We start from the raw sequence: 26,853 nt of genomic DNA, 5'->3' as shown, positions 1-26,853 counted from the left end.
AAAAATTCTGGTCTACTATTAACACACTACTTTTCCCAGGCAAAGTTGCCACGCCTTATCCACTAGACTCCAAACCTGATTGTCCAATACAAACAGCAAATGCCTTTAATACTTTTTTTACTACTACTATATTAAATCTAGCAAATCAACAAAACCCTGATACCTCCAATTTGCCAAGCCCAAGCTCCACCCCCCCTTTTCACCTTGAACCTATACCCACCTCCTATATCTCCTCCTTACTTCAAAAATTAAAACCTACTACCCCCTCAGCTGATAAATTACCAGCAGAATACCTCCAAATAGGAGCCAAAGTCATTGCCTTCCCAATCTCCATATTGATCACTAGAACCATAAAAGAAGGCACCATTCCATCTATTTGGAAAATCTCACACATCATCCCACTTCACAAAGGTGGTGCTCTACTGAGTTCTCCAACTATCGCCCCATAGCTCTACTCTCTCCACTTGTTAAATTATGGAGAAATGTATCCACAAACAATTAATAACTCACCTACTTCAGTATAATCTCCTTGCTAACTGCCAACATGGATTCCGGCCATTTCACAGTACTACCACTGCCTTGCTATCTTTTACTAACTCTATCAACAATAATCGTAACAACAATATTCTTTCCTCAGCATTCTTTGTAGACCTATCTAAAGCGTTTGACATGGTTAATCATCAACTTCTCCTCCACCAACTGAAGTCCCTCTCACTGGACAATCCTGCTATGAACTGGTTTACATCATACCTAGAAAACCGTAAACAAGCAGTTCTCTGGCAAAACCATCTTTCTGATCTCCTTCCCACCTCCCTAGGTGTCCCTCAGGGCTCTATTTTAGGTCCACTTCTGTTTTCCATTTTCATAAATGACCTTCATCTCTCTACTCCACTCTCCACCTGTATTCAGTATGCTGATGACTCTACTATCATCTGTTCTGCCTCATCCCAAACTGAACTTCATTCTATCACACAAAAAGCCTTTACCACTATAGAAGAATGGTTCTCCAAACACTGTCTTCTCCTCAACCCCCAAAAAACCAAACTTTTGCTCTTTAAACCCTCTCTTTTGTCTCCCCCACATCATTTTACACTTACATCAAACAACGGTACTGTTATCTCTCCTGACCCCACCACCAAACTCCTAGGAATCACAATTGACAATCAATTAAAGTTTGACACTCACATAAACACTACAATAAAATTGATTAACAAAAAACTTGGATCCCTTTATAGAATAAAACCCTTCTTGACACCAGTTGCCAGAACCACAATAGCTAGAACCCACTTAATTTCTACCTTATTATACGCTTCCCCAATATTCAACAATCTTTCTACAAATAATCTTAACAAACTAGCTAGAGCATATAACAACATCGCCAGATTTGCTACAAATACACCTTACAGGACTCATCACTGTCTGAACCTAAAACAACTAGACTGGCTTGAATTACCTCACTTATTACATTTTAACCAACTTATAATCGCCCATAAAGCCCTATACCAACCCAATAATATCCCTATTCTCTCTTCCCTCATAAAACCTTATAACAACTTGAGAAATCTACGCTCTGCTAACAAAATGTTGATTCATACTTCCTTATCTAACAACTCAGCAGGTGACTCCATATTCTCTAATTCAGTTGGTAAAATATGGAATCAACTACCACAAGACCTTACAACCCTAACCTCTCTCCCACTATTTAAAACTAACCTAAAACTTTTCTTCTCCAACCACTGGTTATGTTCTTGTACTAACCCTGCCTAGCTGTTATTCTCTAATCTATCTGCTACCCACATAACCTAATTTTTTCTACCTTAAATCTTTATGTACCCAATCTATACTCAAATCTTCACTCTTAATTCCTATCTCAGTCACTACTTAGTACTACTTACCATGCTTAAAACCTACCAGATACTGTACTTACATTTCTTTTTGTATACTATGTTAAACTGAAGATGAATTACTCTATATTAATACCAACTCCTAATCATTAGCATCAGATGTTTATATATTTTTAAGTATATTTTTGTTTTTAGTATGTATTTTGTGTGTTATTTTCAGTATGTTTTTTTTAGTATGTTTTTGTTTTGGAGCTTTTCTCTCTGGGCCTCCACTGAAAATGGACACGTATCCAGTTGGACTAGCCCGGTCAACAAATGTAAAATAAAAAATAAAATAAATACACCAACCAGGGGTGCAACCATACTGGATCTACTCCTCACTAATATGAGAGAGTGCTGCACACCCCCTAGTGTAACGTCTTCGCTGGGAAGGTCAGACCACAACATGGTCTCCCTTGAAGTAAAAATAAAACCTGGACCTCCAGCTAACCCTGGAATGCTCGGGAACTATTCTAGGCATAACTTCCTGCTATTAACTAATAACCTGGCAAAATTTAAAGAGCCCATAAACTCTAAGAACACTGCTGCTTATGCAGAACTGTTCACCGAAACTCTACACAAGCATGTTAATAGCTGCATACAGCCAGCTGTACCCACCAGGAAGTAGTACAGAACTAACTCAAAAATAAGCCACCCTGATGGAATCACAAAATCAATAGGCTGTATAACAGAAGGAAGCAAATCATGGCAAAAGTTATGAGGTGAAGCACCCAGCAGGATAAAAATACTCTCATCAAACTAAACAAACAACTCAGAGGACAAATAAAGTCTAACAAAGCTAAATTCAAGATAAATTTGGCCTCCCAGGGCAAGGACAACCACAAGGCATTCTTTAGCTATATCTACAACCTCAAAGACAATACACACTTGTGTGCAGAACTCATTGTAAATGGAGCCACCTATACTGAGCAAGAACAAATAGCAAACCTACTGGCTGACAAATTCAGCACCAACTATACCCCTCTCTTCCCCTCAGCCTTCCCTCAGGAAATACTATCAAATATAACTCCCCATGCTATCACTAGGTAACAGGTCTACAATGCTCACTGTATGCCCAATAACACTGCATCAATGGGCCCAAACAATATCACAGGATGCCTTCTAAATAGCATGAAACCTGACCTATCAGGCTGTCTGGAATTGTTATGTAACTGTAGCCTCCAAACAGGCTTCCTGCCTCATGAATGGAAAAAAGCAACAACCATCCCGCTGCACAAAGGTAGGCCAGCTAGACACCCTGGAAACAACAGACCCATAAGTCTCACTAGTCTCATATGCAGTCATTGAAAGAATTATCATGGAAATGATTGATAATGATATAGTAAATCTCCAGACACTGAACCCAACCCAATTTAGTTTCATCAAGGGCAGGTCATGCCTACTCAGTTTGGTGGACTTCTTTGAGAAGGTCACCAAAGTAATGGATGAGGGAAAAATGGTTCACACTGCTTACTTTGACCTGGCCAAGACATTTGACAAAATACCCCCACCCTGGGTATTGTTGACAAACTCAAGAGGTTAGGTACAAATCCTTGTGTCACCCAGTGGATAGTCAACTGACTGACAGACAGGACCCAGGAAGTTAGAATTGGGGATTCCACCTCTACAAAAAGGCCAATCACAAGTGGGATCCCTCAGTGAATGGTCCTGGGACAACTTATTTTTGGCATTTACTTCTTTAAAGTAAAGGCCAATGTCAATGGCCTCTGGCTGACTAAATTTGTAGATTATTGTAAATTAGGAGCTGTCACTGAATCTCACACTGACACAAATGTTCTCCAGGAAGGGCTGACACAAACAATCAACTGGTGTCAGAGCCATGGACTAAAACTAAATGACAAAAAATCCATAATAGTATCCTTCAGGAAGGCATCAATCCCTGGTAACTATTATAATGGCGACATACCCCTTAGAGTTGATCCAGTAGTCAGGGACTTAGAGACACAAACAGACAGTGATCTAGCTTTTGACCATTGTGTGTCTGCAATAGTGAGGAAATCATTCTATGTTGTGCAACTTATAAACAAATGTGTGACATCTATGTCCAAGAAAGTCATTGTTTCACTGTATTCGGCTTTCATTAGACCTGTCATTGAGTACAATGCCCCATTTGGTATGTACCTAACTAGGCATATCCAACAATTGGAACATTCACAAAGGTTCCTCACTAAAAGAATACAGGATGTAAGTAACATGTCCTGTGTAGACTGCCTCAAGGCTCTAGCCATGTATTCTATCTCCTAGAGGCTGTTGAAGGGAGATCTATACCTGGCATACAGAGCATTGTCAGAATCCACTCTGCTGGACCTCCTGTATATCTGAAAAACAAACAACACAGGAATTACCCATTCTAAAGACTTAAATCTTGCCTGTGATATAAATAATACCTGCTGGAGAGACGAGTATGTATCTCGGAGACTACCCCATCTCTGGAATAGGCTCCTCATCCATGTGAAGCAGATTTCCTCCCTAAACTATTCAAAGGCAACTTAGACAATTGGATGAAGAACAGGTAATTCATCCCTGGTTTGGCACCTGTGAATCAATGGACACAAGCAGCCTGTAAATGGTTCATCTCCCAGGCCACTGCTTGTAAATGTTTAATCTCACAAGTCGCTGTACATTTATCAAGGATACAAGAACTTGTCAGTGATTTCGGATGCGTGGCTAGGCTTACAAAGACCCTTCTGGTCATTAGCCTAGTAAACAACTATGAACCTATTAACCTATTTAGCTCAAGTTCAATTCCCCTGAAGCAGCATTGATGGCTTTGCAGTTTCATTTGGTCACTGCCTTCCAGACTCATTAACAATTGAAGGAGGCACCAGCAAGGCCATTTTCAGGGTAAAATATATAATATACAATAACAATGCAAGTTACATGCTACTGGAGTCGTTCAGTTTCCTTGTAACATACTATACATCCTGGAACAAAATAACAGGAAGAAAAAAGTAGGCTATCTTAGTCTTACAACCCAAATACCCTGCAAACAACTCTGCCCTCCTGTATAGTGGCCACAATAACATGCACATTTTCTAATTCCAGCTGCAGAGTAATTAAGCAGCATGGAAGTTGCACAAAGTTTGTAAGAAACCATATTTCTTGGAACCTTTTAAAAACTGCTGCATTCCTCTCAGTTCAGTAAGACCCATGTATTACTGCACTATTTTGCTGTTGTGCTCTGCAGTGTAATTTGCTGTAAAAATGTAACACCATTTGTATGTGTATACTACAGCAGTTTATGACATGCAGAATTCTTTAAAACAGTCCTTGTCACATATATTTCTGTTGCTGTTAACATGCAATGTTTATTTTAACATAAAAAATGCCATAGGTGATGCTCAGCTAGAAATATCTGATGCACCTGGGACCCGTTGTTCAATTGTGTAACATGATGTGCTCTTTTAGCTTTTAGACAGGGAAACAATAGCTTCAAAAGAGGCAGTGCAAGTGTAGCAAGAGCCCAGTAAATGTATTTAACCCAGATAACCACTTCACAACATTTAACAATCTGTCAGCAAAATGCTATTAACCCGCCATTATATACACTAGATCTCCACAACTAAGTGATATATAATTTGATTTATTATCTAATCGATGTTTTTCCATACAGTAAGGTCACCCTCTCTGCCACCACAATCCTGCAGTACAGTGTGGTTTCCTGTCATGTTTCTTTGCAAGGATACTCTGTTCCTTCCTATCCACATGCTTCTCAACATTTGATGAAGCATAGAGAATACAGAAACGTGGATGTTCCTTCTCATATAATCAAAAACCACCATCAGCAATAAAGGCAAATAAATGAATGTGATAAATTAGCTTCTGATGAATACATCACCATCCAAACCAAGAAAATGATTTTGAATTTCTCTTTACAACAGAAGTATGTTGTACAATGATAGTCATGTTCATAGATTAGTACTAGGCTAAGTGCCCTTGGGGCCATTTTAAGCCTAGCTAATTACCCCGTGTGTGAATCAAACCCTGCACCTTGTGTCTGTAAGGTAAACACCTTAACCATTATGCCAACTTCCCACCCATGTTTTCATTTATTTGTGAATTACAGTCACATATATTCATATAGATCCAGTTCACTGAATGTTTCAATCAAAGTTGGGATTTGAAAAGCTTATTGATTACACACTTTTCCTCTCTGGGGTAGATTTTCCTTTTTATATATTTTTTTCTGTCTGCAGATTACCACATATCAAATTTTCAATACAGGGTAATAATATTTTCAAAAGTACACTGCTAAGGGTCTTTCATAAATGTTATACATTTTTATGTTTTGCATAAATTTCTGCAAAAGAAAAACAAAGCATCAGGATTTCTGAGAGTCAAACTGAAACATTGAGGGTGCATTTGAAGATAAATTGCATGCAGACATTGAGGGATATATCTAAAATGTAATAGTTATGCAAAATTAACTATACTGCTGAAGAAGACTTGCCTTCACAAATGCATTTTCTAAAAAGGCACACATTTACTTACATATTCTAAAAATACAGCTTAACAAATAAATTAGAAGTCAGACAGAGTTGGGTTAATATTGCTTTGGTCTGTAACTTACCATTTCTTCTTGATGTGTCAAGCAGGCGTCTTTGACTTTTTTCCTGTGGGAGAGCAAAATAAATGAATGCATAAATAAACAGATAGATAGCGATGGGTGAAGCAATGTACTTTATTGATGCTTCTTGTTCTAAGAGTTAGAAAAGAATCATTGGTGTACACCTTCTTAATATATTGAATAAATTGCATTCAAGTAATCCTACCTCAGATATTCATACCACCAGTCAAATATGTGTGCCTACGCAGACATAGATTTTGGATTTATGCTAGTCACGAGTTTGCATTTTAAATGCTGCAGATAGTTCACTGACTGGACTATCATCCCCAACTGCAAAGCCACTTGTTGCACCATTTTGAGAATATGTGCTTATTACAGACTGTCAAACAATTTTATGGTGAAAAGACTGGCTTCACCTACATTATTCATGCCTATTGCCATAAGTCAGAACTGAAGCAGGTAGAATGTCACTTACCCCCCTTTATCTACCTTACACATGACATTAGTATTTAACCAATGACAGCGCTAATCTGTAGATTTCATCATCTTGTAATCCTTTACCTACTGATGCTGAATTCCATTTATCTTTATGCTTCACATATATTCAAGCTGTACAGCAGGGGGATCAGATGCCAGTGCAGATGGAGAGATACATCAGTCTTTAACTCTTCCGCAAAACATTTTTTGTATCTCTGACAGGTGTTAATTTATCAAAGATGGCATAAACAGCTCTAATGAGCAATTAGACTTCTCACTCCTGCAATAATCTACAATGTATTGCCAACCCAGACCTGCCTTACATTCCTCCATATTATCAGTCAGTGTATGATGGACCACTGAAACTATTCCCCTCATAGAAGTTTACACTCTAGAGAAACATCACTAATACTATACGCAAATTACCTAATACAGGAGGTGGCTGTCTGTATTCAAATAGTTTAGATAAACTATGGAACTATGTCTCACTACTACTGCAATATCATCAAATTATTTATCTTCATTCCGAATCCTACAACTAGTCTTTACCAATACCTGAATAGTTTTTCTAGCATCTCTTAGCTATATACATAGTTTTGTGACACTACTACCCATCAGATTTATACTTCTCATATAACCTTACAATAGTAAAAATATATATAATAACCTATGAACCTGCTTTAAAACCCACCTCTTAACTACAATATTAGCATTTTGTCCTATCTAGTTCCTTCCCTCACCTCCATTACTTTAAATGTCACATGATGTATTATCTAATTGAAAACATCAGCAATACACCTCTTCAAATGCTCATTGTTTGACATCTATTAATGCATAAGGATCTTTTATACTGTAATAGCTGTTTTTATTTCATATAAATGTAGCCTAATTAGCAAATGTGTGTGTAATTATTAATGTATATTGCTTAATGTCTATTCAAGCAATTACTGAATGTCTGTTTAAAAATATTTGCAAGATGTTGGGACTTTCCTCCCCAGGCCTCTTCTGAAAAGGGTTTTATGACTGAGCCCATTTAGACAAACCCAGTACAGAAAAGAAAAAGAAAATAAACTCGGTGAAGATACCCAATTCAGCAATGTCCAAACAATAATAATAACAACCACATACTGGCAAGTATACATCTCAACCTCTTAGCATGAGAAATGTGGACAAAACTAAAAACAAAGGGAGACAACAGCCCAAAAATAGGGACAGAGTTTAAATATTGCTCTTACAAACTTAGAAAGTTACTGGAATAATGGGATTTGAGTTAACATGCATTTCGTAAGGAGATGATGTCTGAAACTCAAGTGTATGTCATTATTTAGCGAGTTCAGTCCTGAGAGATTTGCTATAAAACCACACATTTTATGAGGAGCAGACCAAAAAATAAACAAAAATCTGGTCATTCTGTGAAAATCTGGACATGTGAGAGATATGCTGGTGAGTACGGTAGGAGGTGTAATTTATCATATACACTACTACAGGGAGCAGAGAAAAAGTGTCATAAACCATCTTAGTAAAAGAGTTGTGATTACATGATTTGCTGCTTGTTTTGCAGGTATTGCTGTTGTACACACTGCACATTTCCCAGTGCCTTACAGTGCATCACACAAGGGAATTGAACTGTGCCGAGGTGGCCTGTGGTACTGGCTGCTGGACTACAGCCCGAGCCCCACAAAGAAAAAAATAAATAAATAAATTGCAATATTTTCTAATTTTACTTTTTGAAAATGCTATCAATGTTATTTCTTTTTATTTATTTAGCTTTTTTGTCTTAGTGAAGTTCAGAACTCCTCACATTTTATTACACATGAGCAGAGTTAAGAACAATGTTGAGTTTCAGTAAACAAAAAATAAATAAAGAAAGAAAACATAAAAACAGCACTCTGCTTACTTCACTCAACAGTTCATAGTTATAAGTAATTTAACTGGAGATTAAGGAGACAGCAGTAAGCACAGAATATACATTCCTTTGTAGCAGTTATGCATGTAATCATTTGTTTCATCTCAAAGTTCTGAAATGAATAGTCACCGTCAAATTGCTGTAAATGAAGGTCACATCTGTGTGTGTGTGTGTGTGTGTGTGTGTGTGTGTGTGTGTGTGTGTGTGTGTGTGTGTGTGTGTGTGTGTGTGTGTGTGTGTGTGTGTGTGTGTGTGTGTGTGTGTGTGTGTGTGTGTGTGTGTGTGTGTGTGTGTGTGTGTGTGTGTGTGTGTGTGTGTGTGTGTGTGTGTGTGTGTGTGTGTGTGTATGTGTGTGTGTGTGTGTGTGTGTGTGTGTGTGTGTGTGTGTGTGTGTGTGTGTGTGTGTGTGTGCATGTGTGTGTGCCTGTAATCTATGAATGTGTGAGGAGAACACATGTTCCCATCTGTCCCTTACTTTGCAGAAGGTCTCTGATTTTGTCTCATATTTTGGTCTGTTCCTCATAACATCTGTGTGTTTTTATGTGTGTGTGTGTGTGTGTGTGTGTGTGTGTGTGTGTGTGTGTGTGTGTGTGTGTGTGTGTGTGTGTGTGTGTGTGTGTATGTGTGTGCATGTGTGCGTGTGTGTGTGTGTGTGTGTGTGTGTGTGTGTGTGTGTGTGTGTGTGTGTGTGTGTGTGCCTGTAATCTATGAATGTGTGAGGAGAACACATGTTCCCATCTGTCCCTTACTTTGCAGAAGGTCTCTGATTTTGTCTCATATTTTGGTCTGTTCCTCATAACATCTGTGTGCTTTTTTCTAGCAAATAGCGAAGACTGCAGTCACTAAGTAATAACAAACTTATAAGTTTCAGATCGAATTGCCTCCAGAAAATCATTATAATGCATGTCCTGTGATTACAACAACTTTCTAAGATATAGAGGCAATATAAGACCCTAATTTTGGTCCTTTGGTCCTTTATCTCTCAATATCACTCAACTTTCTATTGGCTATTCATAAATGCAAATAACTAATCCTGCTGTTATCTGCTCAAGTTATATTGTCATTATTGAGGGCTTATATAGTCATTATTGTGGGCTTGCAGAACAACACCTGTGGCGTTTTGCATCATAACACCCCTGGGTAGGTGTTAATTACACATTAACACACACCCGGTCGGGCATTATTTACATTATTGGTTATAAAGAAAAGAAGGAGAGGACAGCAGTCAGTGGTGAGTTACAGAGGAAGTTAAAAAGCTCTAGAAACGAAGAGATAAGAAACAATAATAGACTGACATTGACAAGACAAATTTAGTATTGTGTTTGAGGGAATGTTCCTTGCAATGTCATATGTAAAGGAAATAAGCACAACATATCAAAAGTGCTTATTTTATATATTATTGCAGCTATTTTATTTTGTTTATTTGATGGTGCAAGTGAGCTGGTGCTCGGCACTTTTCTGTCATTACTGAGGGCAATGGAAAACTACATGTATATGGACAATTCAGTAAAGCTTATCAACCAGCATGTTTTTTTGGATTATGGGAAGAAATTTAAAGTAGCTGAGCAAATCACACTTAACATACCCAGGAAGAACATGGAGAATTTAATGGCAAAAGTAAATGATCAGAGACAAGAATTAACCATAGACCTTACAGCTACAGAATACAATCCATACAGAGATAGAAACTATGTTCATATTTTCACGTACACTTCTAAGTTGCCTCTGCCTCCCTGAAGGTTCATAGGTGTGTACTAGGCTAATTGCTCTGGAGCCTTTATAAGCCTAGCCCATAGAAGTGCCCTGGCATTGTGCCACTCAATGTTAGTTCCCAGCGCCTCTATCAAGTAGAGCCACTGGAGTGATCCCCGAGGTGAACTTTCTATTTCCCATCCACGCATCAAGATTTCTCTTGAAGAGGGCTAGTGAGGTGCTCTGCTTGACATGTATGGGAAGTCTATTCCATAGCATGGGCAGTCTCTGGATTATGAACCTGTCCCTCCAGTATGTTCTGTTGATTGTGGTAATGATGATGAGGTCTCTGGAGTGTGTGGTGTAGAGGGATTGGGATTTCTGTAGATGTAGCATTTCTAACAGAGCTGGGTCAGACATGACTTTGCAAGTCAAGCAGAGATCGCCTCTTAGTAGACGGTATGAGACATAGAATAGCTGGAGTTTTTTGAGTCTGTCCATGTAGGACATGAGTTTAAGGCCTAGGATCCTCTTCATGAGGTAGTTTTGTGGCCTTGCCAGCTGTTGCAGGTGTCTAGTGAGGTACATGCCAAATGGGGAATTATACTCTATGATTGGTCTAATGAGGGAAGAATAGAGAGAAATGATGACCTCTTTCTTCCTGGATGCAAAATCCTTCATAATGGGATGTGCCACATACAAGGACTTTCTGACCACAGTGGCAATGTGTTGGTCAAAGGAGAGGTTGCTGTCAACCTGTGTCCCCAGATCTCTTATAATGCCTTCACTGTTCAATGGGCTCCCATCGATGTGGTAATTAGTGGGAACTGAGTTTTCCCAAAGGGGATGACAACGTATTTTTTGGCATTAAGCTTAAGGCCATGGTTTTGACACCAGTCATTGGTCTCAGTGAGGCCTTTCTGTATGATGTCTGCATTACTTGGGGCGTTAATAATGGCTCCCAGCTTGCACTCGTCTGCAAATTTGGTCAGCTAAAGTCCCTCTGTGTTGGACTGGACTTCTGAGAAGTAGATGCCAAACAGAAGAGGACCCAGGACTGATCCCTGTGGGACTCCACTCGTGACAACTTGGCAGTCTGACTTGGAGTCCACTACTTTCATGCTATGTGTTCTATCTGTTAGCCAGTTTGCAACCCACCTAATGATATAGGGGTTGATGCCTAGTATTTGTAACCCACCTAATGATATAGGGGTTGATGCCTAGTTTGGTGAGTTTATCAATAATTCTTGAGTGAGGAATGGTATCAAAGGCCTTGGTGGATTGAGTTAGGCTGTATGAACTGCCTTAACTTCATCCACCACTCTGGTGATTGACTCAAAGAAGTCAACGAGGTTGAGCAGGCATGATCTACCTTTCACAAAACCAAACTGCATGGGATCTAGAGTTTGGAGATTCCCTCTGTCCTTGTTTATTAGGTCCATGATGATGCTCTCCATATCCTTACATATCAGACTCGTCAGTTTAATGGGTCGACAATTTCCAGGGTCTGTAGTTGCTCCTCCTTTTAAATGAAAAAAAAAAGCAGAACATTCAATAAATCTTCTAGTACATTTCTACTGATCTGGCAATCATCACAAGATTAGTTTTTTACTGTATCCAGGCACTGGTTTGAGGGAAGAGTCTGATTTAGTAGGTGTCCTCTTATGGAAAACCCATGCTATACTGATGTCAGGATTTTGGAGAACTATCAATTCTTTCCATTGCATTAGAAATATGAGGATAATGTCTCACACTGAACATCCATCCATCCATCCTCAACCCCTTTTCCCATTTTGCACATGGGGTCGGGGTGTCACTTCAGCAGTGTCAATCATCTCAAGCCAAGGTTTACACCACCAGGTGGCTAACCTTGTTGTGGTAGTTCATTTGTGCCACTCACTTGCACACATACACACTGTCAGCTACGGCCAGTTTACAGTGTTCAATCCATCCACCGCATGTCTTTGGAGTGTGGGAGGAAAACGAAGCACCTGGAGAAAATCCATGTGACCACAGGGAGGACATGCAAACTCCACACGAAAGGCACCCCAAACATGCTCAGCTGAAAATAAGAGACTGGATCACTCTATTACATGCATCAAAGCAGTATAAAATACAGGAAACACTAGTTCACAGGAAGAAATTTGGTAAGTCAGTTGCATCATTTATTACACTATGAGTATCAGAATGGATCACAAAATGACAAGCCACTGTAAATTTGTGTGTGACTACCATTTAGCATATGCTGCATTGTGATACAAGTATTGTTTCCAGAGAGCTGTTACATTGTTCTGTGTGATTTATCAGCAAGCTAATTTGGCATTCAGTTTAAACGAAAATACCACTGCACTGCTCAGCTAAATATATGCTAACATAATTAACAGCTAGGGTTCCGGAAAACATGGTGCAATCTTTTTCTTCCTGTTTTTAAAACTAAATTCTAAGATTAACTCGCAGTATATAACTTGTTGGAGAATGTGAAAAAGGGAACTTATTAATAAACCTATAAATTCTCTTTCATATTTTACAAATATCTCCTTTTCAGTATATTGAGTTGTTCTTTATAAAGAACAGTGTAATTCTATTCACATACTAATTAAAATAATTTGTCACTCTGACATACTTTTTTCTGACCATGTGGGTGAAAGAAATGTATAAATGCTTATGAGACATACTAGAATTATAAGCATAAATATCATGGATCTAGTATAAACTAAATAATGTAATCATTAAAGATAGAAAACTAGTTAATATATTTTGGCCCTTTAGTTTAAGACTGTTTATTAAAATGCCTTTTTTTTCTTTGTAAACATTCACTAAACTCATAAAATATCTGAACTGCATTTATAAATAATGCTGGCTATATTATGAACCTGGTACATTTGAATACATATTTTTCCAAGCAATTCATCAGAGCATTTTTGACAGCAATTGTTTTATTCCAAAAAAGCATATTTATCCCTCACAGCCTTTACACATACTGAGCATGTGATTTATACATGTAGCAGGGTATTGATAAACAAATAGCCCTGTAAATACAGGAAAGAAATGTGGTGAGGGGTGATGAACAATCAGAGACACACAAAACAGCTCTATAAGAGAAACAGCATGGCATGCATTGTGTACTAATGGCTACATAATGACTTGCTAAGGAGAACCATCATGTATGCAAATGGCAAAAAGCAAACATAGAAATGAGATTCAGGAATATAAAAGTAGTGTAAAGCTTCACAGGGATCACATATGCTGAACAGCAGGATTTTATGTATTGTGATATTATGAATAACATCAGCATTAGAAGTGCATCTTATGTTTATTTATTTATGGATAGATACGTGTGTATGTATGTTTGTCTGGATGAACAGATGTTTACTGCAGTAGGGCACTGACCACAAATGAGCAATTTCAGGCCCAGCAGTGGTACATTGGTTGTGGCTGCTTCAGAGCCAGTGTCCACAGTGTTGTAACTTGTCACCATCTGCATCACAGATGGGTCCTTCAGTGGTACGTTAACATACATGCAGGAAATTGATGAACACTACTGGGTAACTGAGACACCAAACAGCAGTTAGTGGACATGTGCTGTCATCACAGGGAATCAAAAAGGACACATGGAATACCTATTGCAATGGGTTACATGAAATGCCTATCTCAGTGGGCATATAGGTTTGTGTAGCATTAACCAATTTTGTTATGGAGACCTTTCAGCATCTGACAGTGGACATCAAGAGCACCGTAGACATCAACCTTGTGAATCTGACTCCATTTTTCTTTCATGATGATGCAGCATATGGTGGAGCATATATGCTTTCCATTGACAGTAGAGGATAGAGACACCACTATGCAGACATGCTATGACACAGATCATTCCCATGAGGCTCACTAAACCCACATTGCTATTAAGGCCACAACTGGTCCACACAGCATCTGGTATATCAGTGGGAAGGGCTTCTACTTCATCAACTGCTAGATAGTATGCATTGCACAATATATTACACGCAGTTTGCTTGTGCACCATTCAGGCAGTTCCCATAACTCCCAAATTTTGCAAAAGTCCAAACTATATCAGCATTTCAAACAGGGTGACTTTCCACGTTTGTCTGTTTAGTAGGTACACACCTTGCCATCCACAGAGTTTTCAACTTCCTGAGTATATAGACATAGATAAACTATCAATCATGATGGTGCCCATTGCTGTGTGATAACAGCGATGCAGGATACACCTTGAAATCTGACAACCACCATCCAAAGCCCACAGAACATGGAGGAAATGGTATGTAACACTAAACTGTCACAGATATGAAACATAGTTAAACCTGTGTTTGAAATCCTAAAGACACACTTCCTCTGCATTGACATATTTGTTGGATCTTGGCAGTATACTTCAGAGATCTACAGCAAAATATTTGTGGTCTATGCCATGTTACATAATATTATGCTACAACAGTGTTACAACATGAGGACTGAGAAACACTATCAGAAATGGCTATGGAGACAACAGAGAAGGAGTTGACTGAGGAGTACCCAGAGGAATCTGCTGCAGTGGTGCCCAATGTTAAGCAGGGACAGGTGTGATACATCTTGATACTGACAAAGAACAAATATGTGGTCTACAACTATGGGCTGTAATAAGCAAAATACAGAAATAAAAACTGATGCATGCAAAAACAGTCTCACATTATGGAGTACAGTGCACTGACTCACCATGTTTGGCATCAAATATTATCATACCAACACTGCTAAGAAAGGTAAGAAGGGAAGAGCCATCACCAATTGCATGAGTGAGTTGCAGCGCATGACAGGGTACAGCAATGCTAAAAGAGGTAAAAGTGCCATGGCTGGTGGATGCAGTAGCTATGCACATAGCTAGGAGTTTGACGGGGTGTCAGGAATTACATATTCCATTTGATGGAATGGAGTGCCCATGACTAGTAGTCTGGCCAGTTCCACCATGTAGACCTGTAGTATCAGGAATGGAAATATCCTGTCCAAAAAATTGTGTACCACATCAGGAGTATGTATAGGAACTGTGCTGTGCCTCTTATGGTTTCACAGTAGAATGTGAGCATCTATAACACCATAAAGAGGCATGGACAGATACTGCTTATGATAGGAATGCAGGAAAATTGTGATGGCATTGAAATGTGAAATCTTTAGTGGTTTGCCAGTAAAGTGTGCCTACTGTGTGCCCACAGTGGAGCTGACATAGCATTAATCATGGCTATGAGAGTGTACACACACAGCAGCAGAGGCAGCCATAGATAGTATGGACAGTTACAGTGACTTCAGAATGGAGTACAGCATGTATGTAAGCCTGGTCTGTGATTGCACTATGTGCATCTTTTCCCTTCCAGAGTCATGTCAGCCAGTTGACCACATCTTCATGGCTGCACCACTGCCTACTGACTGGGCAATCGTTGACTTCAGCAGACATGTTTGCTCCAGGTAGCTATATGCCTTTTCACTCTACATGTATTACAGGGCCTGAAACAGTAGTACTTCTTAAGCTGGCTATGCAGCACACTCAACATCTCTAATATGGTCTGAGAAGTGTCTTTCTGTACCTGGATCCCTGACCTGCATATCTGCTGCTTGACACCAAAGGTGGCATCCAAATCTGGGAATGTTCTTGAAACTTGACAATGACAGCCAAGTAAACAAACCTCCCCTTTGCTGGTTGCATGCATCTCAGGACAGTGTAGACTTCTAATGCCATATGTACTGTTGATACCAGTTTGGGCTGGGGCTGGCATAGAAAAGCCATCCATCACTGAATACAAGGAATGCTGGAGGTTCACCTCACTCATCCACCATCATCTCACCCGTGTGTGATGTGGATGTCTTCTCTACAGTTAGTACTGATGGCAGTGATAATGTGATGTTGTACTGTACCACATGGATGATGCCAACGTTATCAGTCACCAGTGCCCTGTTAATATCAGGCATGTTACAACCCATTCAGCCTCGGCCTCTGCAACCTGTAAATGGATACCAAGCATTGCTGGATCTGCAGCTTTTAGATACACTGTAATCCTTCCCCCACAAAGTCATTTTCATCACAGCCAGTTCACTGACAATCCAGGTCACTCTTTGGGCTAATGAGTTTATACAGTTATCAGACTATAAAAAAGTCAGTAGCAGCCCCTTTCTTGAAGAATGGAGCTGCAAATAAAGCAATAGAGCATTGCAAGCTCTTTAGAGTTGATCAGCTCAATATACATACGTACATAAATGCATACATACATACAAACATAATGAAGGCCATAAGTAAGAATCACCTCCAATAACAAGTGAAATGTAGGGGTGGAGGTATGTAACAGTACAGGATTGAATAGTCCTCTGTCTTTGTTTAGTTAAACTTAGGAGAACTGCAAACCATCAGAAATATGACTGATTACAAAGAGCTGTCTATGATGATATAATGTAATTCATACTCCTGAGATAACAAGAGGTGCAAATGACTATAAACTGCATACACATTATGCTTTAATCCGTCATTCATGTAAAATTCATATAATAAAAGATAATGCAAAGTAAATATCAACAACAATACTGATAATGAGCCATACAATACCCCACCGCTCAATCGAACATCCGAAACAACTACCTAGCACACACTATTGCTGAAAGTGCATTTAAAAGTGAGAAGCAAACCACTGAACAGAATGTGCAGGAGACCCTACAATATCAACTCAAGGTATCTGCTAAACATACAAGATCCATCAGTCCCATGCAGTGAGTAGCTGAAACATGAAATTGTGTGACTAAGACCACTGCAAGGAAAAGTGAGCATTGTACAGAAAAAAATAAAATAAAAACAATATGAATAACCATGTTAGAAGCTGAATAAATGGTAAGAGTAACAGAAGATGATGCAATGCCTTGATGTGTTTAACGACACACTTAACGTTATAGACTAACTGTAGTATATGTTATCTTTAAAAAAAAAAAAAAAAGCAGGACACTTCCAAATGACTATGGCAAACAACAAACTCAAACATTAATTGTTCCTGGTAAATAACATCATCTTGGAAACAATGTAAAATTCCCAATGTTCTAAAATCATCTCCAGACAAGGATGACAAACCAATAGGAAAGACAAGTTTTTGTCCTACTGTAATCCATCCAGTCAACACTGCTTCTGCTGAATTATTTTTTGTCTTTCTTTATTTTGCAGACTGTTGTAGGAATATTATTTATTTATAGTGGTTTATCTGTCATAATCTGAATCATTACTATGAACTACAGTGCATTGATGTTTTTATATTCTGAAAGGTACCTAAAAAAAGCATGCCCATGACTTACATATACAAAATTCACAGCCACACAATATTGTGGAAAACTGATCTACCACTGCAAAAAGCCATTCAGTAAAACTGCACTCAACAAAGTGTTAGAAACTAAATTACAGAAAGATCTGCATATTTGAGGTCCATAATTTACTCAAGTCTCTTGTATCTCTCATGTTCCTGCAATCATTTCTCCTTATGCTTAAAATAAAAGTCTTTACTGTACTTTTCCAAAATTAGTGATCTAACAATTTTCAAATTCTGCCATCGTCTACTTTGTTATATAAATTCTGTTAATCTCATAACAAAAATATCTGTCCACAAAACTGTGCATTTTGTTTGTGGAAGAAATAAGGCAATATGCCATGCATAATAAAGCAGGCACTTTTTAAAGTCAATTTTTTTGGTTAATTATTTTGCGCAATGAGATGTACTAGAATTAAATTAGAAAAAAATGCATGGCCTGTTGTGTTTAATACCAGTGGGTAAAAATGTCACGCAGACAAACCGGACAGTAAAAACTGGGCAAAAGATCCAGCAAGCTGGAGTCTTCACTGTGTAATACCTTAAACCTCCTGTAGTGCAGACCCATGGAATACATTAAGGACATACCAGTGCTTCTTTCATTGTGTAATACCTTAAACCTCCTGTAGTGCAGACCCATGGGATATACTGAGGAAATACCAGTGCTTCTTTCACTGTGTAATACCTTAAACCTCCTACAGTGCAGCCCCATGGGATACACTGAGGACAAACCAGTGCTTCTTTCACTGTGTAATACCTTAAACCTCCTACCGTGCAGCCCCATGGGATACACTGAGGACATACCAGTGCTTCTTTTACTGTGTAATTCCTTAAACCTCCTGTAGTGCAGGCCAAAGGGATACATTAAGGACATGCCAGTGCTTCTTTCACTGTGTAATACCTTAAACCTCCTACAGTGCAGCCCCATGGGATACATTGAGGGCATACCAGTGCTTCTTTCATTGTGTAATACCTTAAACCTCCTGTAGTGCAGGCCCAAGGGATACATTGAGGACATACCAGCGCTTCTTTCACTGTGTAATACCTTAAACCTCCTACAGTGCAGCCCCATGGGATACATTAAGGACATACCAGTGCTTCTTTCACTGTGTAATACCTTAAAACTCCTATATTGCAGACCCAAGGGATACATTGAGGACATACCAGTGCTTCTTTCACTATGTAATACCTTAAACCTCCTGTAGTGTAGCCCCATGGGATACACTGAGGACATACCAGTGCTTCTTTCATTGTGTAATACCTTAAACCTCCTACAGTGCAGCCCCATGGGATACATTGAGGACATACCAGTGCTTCTTTCACTGTGTAATACCTTAAACCTCCTGTAGTGCAGGCCCAAGGGATACATTAAGGACATACCAGTGCTTCTTCACTGTGAAATTCCTTAAACCTCCTGTAGTGCCTGTAGTGCAGGTCCATGGTATACATAGGTTTATAGGTTCATAGGTGTGTACTAGGCTAATGGCCCTGGAGCTTTTACAAGACTAGCCCAAAAAAGATTGCCCAGGCACAGTGCCATCCAATGTTAGTTCACAGTGCTATCCAGTAGGGAAACTAGAATGATCTGTGGACTGAACTTTCTGTTACCCATCTACTTGTCAAGATTTCTCTTGAAGAGGGCCAGCAAGGTGCTCTGCTTGACATAAATGGGAAGTTTATTCCAGAGTATGGGCAGTCTTTGGGAGATGAACCTGCCCCTCCAGCACGTTCTGTTAATTGTGGTAATGAGCTTGTGATCTCTGGAGTGTGTAGCATGGGGAGGACTGGGATTTCTTTAGGATTTAGCATGTAGCATTTCAAGTAGAGCTGGGTCAGACATGGCTTTGTAAGTCAAGCAGAGATCACCTCTAAGTAGAGGAAAAGAGATTGAGAACAGCTGACGTTTCTCGAGTCTGTCCATGTAGGATATGTGTTTAAGGCTTAGGATCCTTTTTGTGAGGTACATTTGTGGCCTCTCCAGCTGTTGTAGGTGTCTGGTTAGGTACATGCCAAATGGGGTGTCATATTTGATAATTGGTCTAATGTGAGATGAGTAGAGAGGGATGATGACCTCTTTCTCCCTAGATGAAAAAACTCTGGTTATAAGATGTGCCACGTAGGACTTTCTGACCACAGTGGCAATGTGGTGGTTGACGGTGAGGTGGCTGCCGAACTGGGTGCCCAAATCTCTTGGGGCCCCTTTGGTGGTCAGTGGGCTCCCATCAATGTGGCAATTCATGGGAACGGAGTTTTTTCCAAAAGGGATGATAACACATTTTTTGGCATTAAGCTTCACGCCATGGTTTCGACACCAGTCATTGGTCTCAGAGAGGCCCTTTTGTAGGATGTCTGCATCACTTGGGGAGTTGATAATGACTCCTAGCTTACAGTCATCAGCAAACTTGGTCAGCTAGACTCTGTCTGTGTTGGCCTGGACTTCTGAGAAGTAGATGCCAAACAGGAGAGGGCCTAGGACTGAGCCCTGTGGGACTCCACTAGTGACTGGCCAACAGTCTGACTTGGAATCCGGAACCTTCACTCTGTGGGTCCTGTTTTTAAGCCAATTTGTAACCTACCTAGTGATGTAAGGATTGATGCCTAGTTTGCTGAGTTTATCAATGATACTTGAGGGGGAATGGTATCAAAGGCCTTGGGCAGGTTGAGCTAGGCTGTATGCACTGCCTTGCCCTCATCCACAGCCTTGGTGACTGCCTCAAAGAAGTCATCCAGGTTCAGTAGGCAGGATCTCCCCTTGGCAAAGCCAAACTGTGTGGTGTCAAGAGTTTGGAGATTGCCTATATCTTTGTTAAACATTCCATGATGATGCACTCCATAGCTTTGCATACCTGACTTGTCAGGCTAATTGGGGGATAGTTCAAAGGGTCTGTAGTTACTCCCCCTTTATGGTGCGGGATGACTGTAGCAGTGCACCATTCATTAGAGACATAGCCTGAGGTAAGGCTGTGATTGAACAGGACACACAGATGTGGTGTCAGTTCAGTTTATAGCTCATGTAGGATGCAGCCAGGGATATTATCAGGTCTCATGGATGCTGCATTTTTGCATTTGGACAATGCAGCTTTTAGCTGTGCCTCAGAAATGGTGGGTACCAGGCTTTCTTCTCGTATTATGATAGGTCCCTTGGGGGGGGGGGGTAAAGTTGGCACTGAATCTGTCGGCCAGTATGTTGGCTATATCTGTTGGCTCAGTAGAGGAAGTGCCATTGTGCAATAGCTCAGAGCAAATCTGGGTATTGTCTTTGAGGTTTTTCATATAGCTGTAGAAGGCTTTGTGGTTGTTTTTGGTGTCAGCTGCAATTCTGTTTTCATAGCTGGCTTTAGAAGATTTGATAAGGGATCTCAGCCTTTTGTTGAGACTGATAAGGGGGGTTTTCCAGTCTTGTGACTTCATTTTTTTCTGCAACAATTTCTTCCTTCTGTTGTAGAGTTTATTGATGCCTGGAGACCACCAGATTGGCTTCCTTTTTTGGAGGAGAGAGTCTTAGTTCTATTTGGTATGGCAAGGCCCATGCATTTGTTTACATGCTCATACAGTGCATTGGTGTATGATTCTGCAGTCATATTTTCCACTGGCATTTGTGCCAAGAAGTTAGCCACCTCTGTTTCTAAGAGCCCAAAGTCAGCTTTAGAGAAGTTTTTCAGGGTGGTCACCTTAGTGGGGGAAGTAGCTGAGATGGGGATTTCCATGGTGATCAGTTTATGGTCAGATTTAACCAGGGAGGAATTAACTATAGGTGTGGAGCAATAGTCTCCCATGTTGATGATAACCAGGGTGAGAATGTTGCTTCCTCTAGTGGGGGTCAGAATGAGCTGGTCCAGGATATTGGAATTGATAAATTCCAGAAAGCGCTGGGCCTGTACATTGGTACTTGAATATTTTCCCAGTTGATGGAAGGGTAGCTGAAGTCATCCAGTATGAGAGTATTGGCTTGGACCTTGATAGATTCCAGGGTGCTTAGGAACTTGCAGTGAGAGTCTAGGGACATGTTTGGGGTATTGTAACAGGCTATGACTTGTATCGCCATCTTACCCAGTGTTAGTTGTACCTGACGTATCTCATATGCATTATGCTGGCCTACTAGTCTAGAGGTGTGCGTATCATTTAAGAATATGGAGACACCACTGCCTTTGGAGCTTCTGTCCATATTCTGGAGCCAAAAGGTATGGAATGAGTTGTAGCCTGGGAGCACAGGGGTGCTTTCTGCCTCTTTAAACCAGGTCTCCATTACAGCATAGATGTCAATATTCTCCATTCTGAGGAGAGCTTCGAGCGAGTGCATCTTGAGATTTAGATTGCTAGCATTGAGCAGCATGACCCTCAGATAGTATTTGTTTGTAGCTGTTACAGTGGAATTTTGGTCTTTGGAGCACCACCTAAAAAAAGGCACTAGAGGGGTGACAAGAGCCTTATACAGTACCCGGAATCCCAGGAGTGACAGTTTCAGGCTGTCTCTGGCAAAGCATCGAGGTCCGTCAATCATGTCATCCTAGGCAGACAGCTACTGGATCTCCTTAGAATGACACCAGAAACTTAGTCAGTTGTTAAAGTCAGTCATTTTCTGCTCATACTCTGGTACCATTCTGCGTGATGGTACAATACTGCTCAGGGCTAGGGTCATACCTGCCTGGGTCACATAATCCGAGAGTTCCATCACATCTCTTTTCATGTAGTTTATGGAGGTATGTCTCAAGTAACTCACACCCACATGACCCACATGGACAATGACTGAGTCATATTTGTACTTGTTGTGGCGTGACCTGAGTGCATGCGTTATGTGGCGGATCCTGGCACCTGATAGACAACTGACTGTCACCTTCTCCTTGTTCAACATAGTGAGTGGGACATCAGTGTGCCTCACAATTGTGTCTCTTCTGATTAGTACATTGGGCAAAGTGTTTTGCCTTAAGGGCTTGGGTTGAGGGGCACACTGTGTTGGTGAGCTATGTGTTCTGAGGTTGGTATTGTGTTGTGGTTGTCAAGTGCATTTCTGTCTCGGGGATCTCTGTTGTTTGGGTAAATTTTTATTGCAGCCTCTGTGAAGGTGGGTGTTAGGTGGGTGTATGGTTTGTGTTTCTATGTGTGGTTGTGATGGTTGGTGTTTTGGAGGGCTGTGTGTTCTATGTAGTGAGTTGCAGGTGGTGACCTTCACCTCTTGACCAGCTAATCCAGTCTTGGTTGAAGCGTGCACTGCTTCCAGTATGGTGATATAACTGCATCTCTCACAGGTATGAGTGTTGGGAGGTAGGAGGACAGGCTTGTCTGTGTACATTAGGCAGTTGCCACACTGTCTCAAAATGCCCAAGTGCACCAGGTTAGCAGGAGAAAGCACAGGAAATTGCCATACAAGGGCATACCAGTATTTCTTTTCCATGGGTGCACTTAAGAACATTGAAACATCCATATGTTGATTTCAGTAATTTCAACACAAAAAATGAAAAAGAAAATATTGTCAAGTCACTGCACATGCTCCAAAACATGATCAAGTAGCATGCTACAATGTTTTATCACCCACAATACTACCTGCAATTTATGTATATTCCAAATCTAAGATGAGACAATACCTGGGAAAGGGCACATTTCCCGTACTTGGAAATGTAGCAGTCTTGTATAGCTGTTGAGCAGCTGTTGACCAAATGTGTTGAGAAAACAACTGTTGACTATTTAGTCAATTTAATTGTGTTTGCTATATATTTGTAAATATATAATTGTGTGTGTGTGTGTGTGTGTGTGTGTGTGTGTGTGTGTGTGTGTGTGTGTGTGTGTGTATGTGTATGTGTGTGTGTGTTTGTGTGTGTATGTAATATATATATATGTGTGTGTGTGTGTGTGTGTGTGTGTGTGTGTGTGTGTGTGTATATATATATATATATATATATATATATATATATGTGTGTGTGTGTGTGTGTGTGAATGTGTGTGTGTGTGTGTGTGTGTGTATATATATATATATATATATATATATATATATATATATATATATATATATATATATATATATATATATGTGTGTGTGTGTGTGTGTGTGTGTGTCTATGTTAAATTCCATTATTTTTTCAGGGGGAGATGGATAAACTGACTTCTGCTTAAGCCTAAGATTCAAGAGTTTTTTATTCTTTTTTTTTTTCCATGGAATGGAAAAATGTATACTGTATAAACAATATGCACTGTTCAGGTTGGAGGGAAAATTGTGAAGAAGGTAAACCACATTTTGGAAAATGACATATAAATGACATATAATTCTAAAATCCTGACTAAACCTCTGAATGCGTACACCATGAAGTCTCACAGGAGATATTCACTAAAAACTTATATTACTGTTATTTTGTTGTGATTTCATTTTGAGTAAAACCTAACATCACGCTCGTTATTCAACTGCCTGCATCACCTATGTTTTGGCCTGTATATCATTTTTTTTTCTCTAAATCAATTTTATTAAATTCACATACAGCATGTTAAATGCAACACGACGTTTAACCTAGAACCAGTGCCCAGATCATCCACTGCCCTTTGCAGTTCAGCAGACATGAGTTCCCCTCTCATCTAAAGTTTAGGAGAGAGAAAAAATAAGTCTGCGGTCTTCACATTGATCACCAAGGTGCTTGAGATGAATTTTTTTGCATCCACATCTCAAACACATACTAATGTAGTTAGGATCAGAGATCTGATCATGATTGGCTACATTATGCAATGTATACTATATCATCTTCATCATCTTCCATTCTTGTTGCTCTGCCCTGCATCCCCACCACCTAGGAATGTTATCTCCTTCTTTTTTCCCACACCCATAGATCCTCTTTAATTAATATCCACTGGGGTCATATGCCACCAGTGTACATCATCATATGCTGATCCCTCACAGGCCCTAAAGCTCTTTTCCTCTTATCGTCTTTCAGACCTGTTCTTGTCACGTTCCCATTTTCCATTAATCACCTCATCTAAACTCTGTAAAACCAGGTGTTTCTTGCTCTTCTTCCAAATCCCTACGTGTTCATCCCATCCTTCCATTACCGATATGCGTATTCATACTATTTTTCTTTAACATTCTCCTTATTTCTGCATTTCCTCCTTTATCTCCGCGTGTATTCCAATTACTCCCTGATAAGATAGCCAATCCCTTCCTTTTAATCTGAAAGTCCCAGGCCTGGATCTACTGCTCTCACTGCCCCGTCGCTTGATCAGACTGTTCCAACACTTTTTCATCCCTCTCCACTAATGCCTTCCTATCTGATAAGGTGTGTCAGTTATCACATACTAATCCCTTACAGTCCCTTAGTCTTATTGCTTCTGCCATAAATTTCCCCATTCCTAGCTCTGCGGCTTTTTCTTGTCCCTAAGTGTATTCCTCCCCATCATCCTGTCTTTATCCTCCCAGATCATCCATTTACTCTTTCATTTTCCATACTTTTCAGCTTCTGCAGTACATTTGCCACCACTGCTTACCTCTTAAAACCTCAACATTTTCACTAGACATACTACTATTGGTTTGAGCTGCAGTGTTTTAACATAAAATTACTACTGGTAAGACCAACACTCTTATCTCCTGTATTCTGCCCATAAGCATAGTTAGCCTGTCTATAAATCATTTGCAACTGTGAGTTCAGTCTGTTCCTTGTAAGTGCCACCCATGCCCTCTGTTAACAATTACCTGGTATCACACACGTAGTGATAGGCCTGCGATAGGTTCACAGCTGCTGTTCTGCTTCATTCTGTTTATCCATGCATGTATCCTCTTTCATCTTTTCCCTGAATTTATCTTTAACATGTTCAGTGCATTTGTAATTGTACCTCCTGCATCTTCATAAATATTCACCCAGTCACCTTTTTGCCATTATCTAGAAAAAAAAAAGCTATTCTCTCTAGCCAAGCTGTAGTGTTACTGACAACACTAATAAGCTTTAGTACTATTTCAGGTGGCTAAACATTTTTCCTAATCCATTTTTTATCACTTTTATTTTCACAATGCAGCAAAATTACTGAATTCATGCTAAGCTAAAGTGTACAGACTGCACACAGCCACAGATGCACATGCAGCGCTCAGAAAGAGAAAGAAAAACAAAGAGTCACAAGTCATATTTGAAGAGGTGTGCAACAGGATTTTCAGTGGATCTGCATTGTTAAATATCAAGCATTTTACTAGCACTGGATAAATTTGTTTTATAGTCAGTGAACTCTGTTTCCAGGACAAGTGCTGCATATTAATTGGACTTTTTCCAGTAGAAGTCATGATATTCTGATTAAAATAGCAATGACCACTTTCTATCCATTACTTTTTGCACATTACAGAGTAAAGAGAAATTTGCTTTAGCAATTAAAATGAATCTCATGAAATGCCAGTTTGCTGGTACTGTTTTATATTATGGCATTTTCTCTTATCTGACATGTCACAAAAATGAAAGATATAACTGTTCAATTAATTTTAACAACAAAACTGAACATTTCAAAATGACATATGGTTTTAATAAGTCTTAATTTAATTTTCATTTATGATGGTCTTGGCTTAAACATAGTAAAATGTATAATCGAAAGGTTAAAGAGATGCTACAGAGTAATTCAGCATATAAAAGTATATAAAGTACATTTCTTTCCTAAATACTTAAATGTAAATTTTATATCAGAATTGTTTGCTGATGTGTAGAAAACTAAGAAAGAAGCAAAAGATGCAATATTTGGAAAAAAACAAGGAAACATCATATCCATTTGTTATTTGTACTATATGAATAGAATATTTTCTGCACAAAGAATGATGGTAAGTACTTTATAATCATATTCAAAGAGAAAGATAACAGATACCTGACTCATATTACAGAAGAGTAATTAACCAGGATTCACAAATGCGTGCATGTGCACGCGCACACAGACACACACACACACACACACACACACACACACACACACACACACACACACACACACACACACACACACACACACACACACACAGGAAATAATCTGAAACCAAAGGTCGAAGTGTTT

At 39.5% G+C, this 26,853-nt stretch overlaps 1 protein-coding gene across 2 annotated transcripts in view; it reads right to left on the bottom strand.

The window, feature by feature from the left end:
- FSTL4 (follistatin like 4) overlaps positions 1–26,853 on the bottom strand; it is a 3,154,652-nt gene that overhangs the window by 2,884,641 nt on the left and 243,158 nt on the right. For both annotated transcript variants that reach the window (XM_044069164.1, XM_044069165.1), the window contains exon 3: positions 6,475–6,517. In XM_044069164.1, the coding sequence (XP_043925099.1) occupies positions 6,475–6,517 (43 nt within the window). The remainder of the gene's footprint in view (positions 1–6,474; positions 6,518–26,853) is intronic.

Source organism: Protopterus annectens, chromosome 4.part0 (assembly GCF_019279795.1).
Source record: "Protopterus annectens isolate FY-2018-M chromosome 4.part0, PAN1.0, whole genome shotgun sequence".
Taxonomy (NCBI): domain Eukaryota; kingdom Metazoa; phylum Chordata; order Ceratodontiformes; family Protopteridae; genus Protopterus; species Protopterus annectens.
Note: the sequence above shows the minus strand (reverse complement) of the source record. Positions and strands in the feature narration are given on the sequence as shown.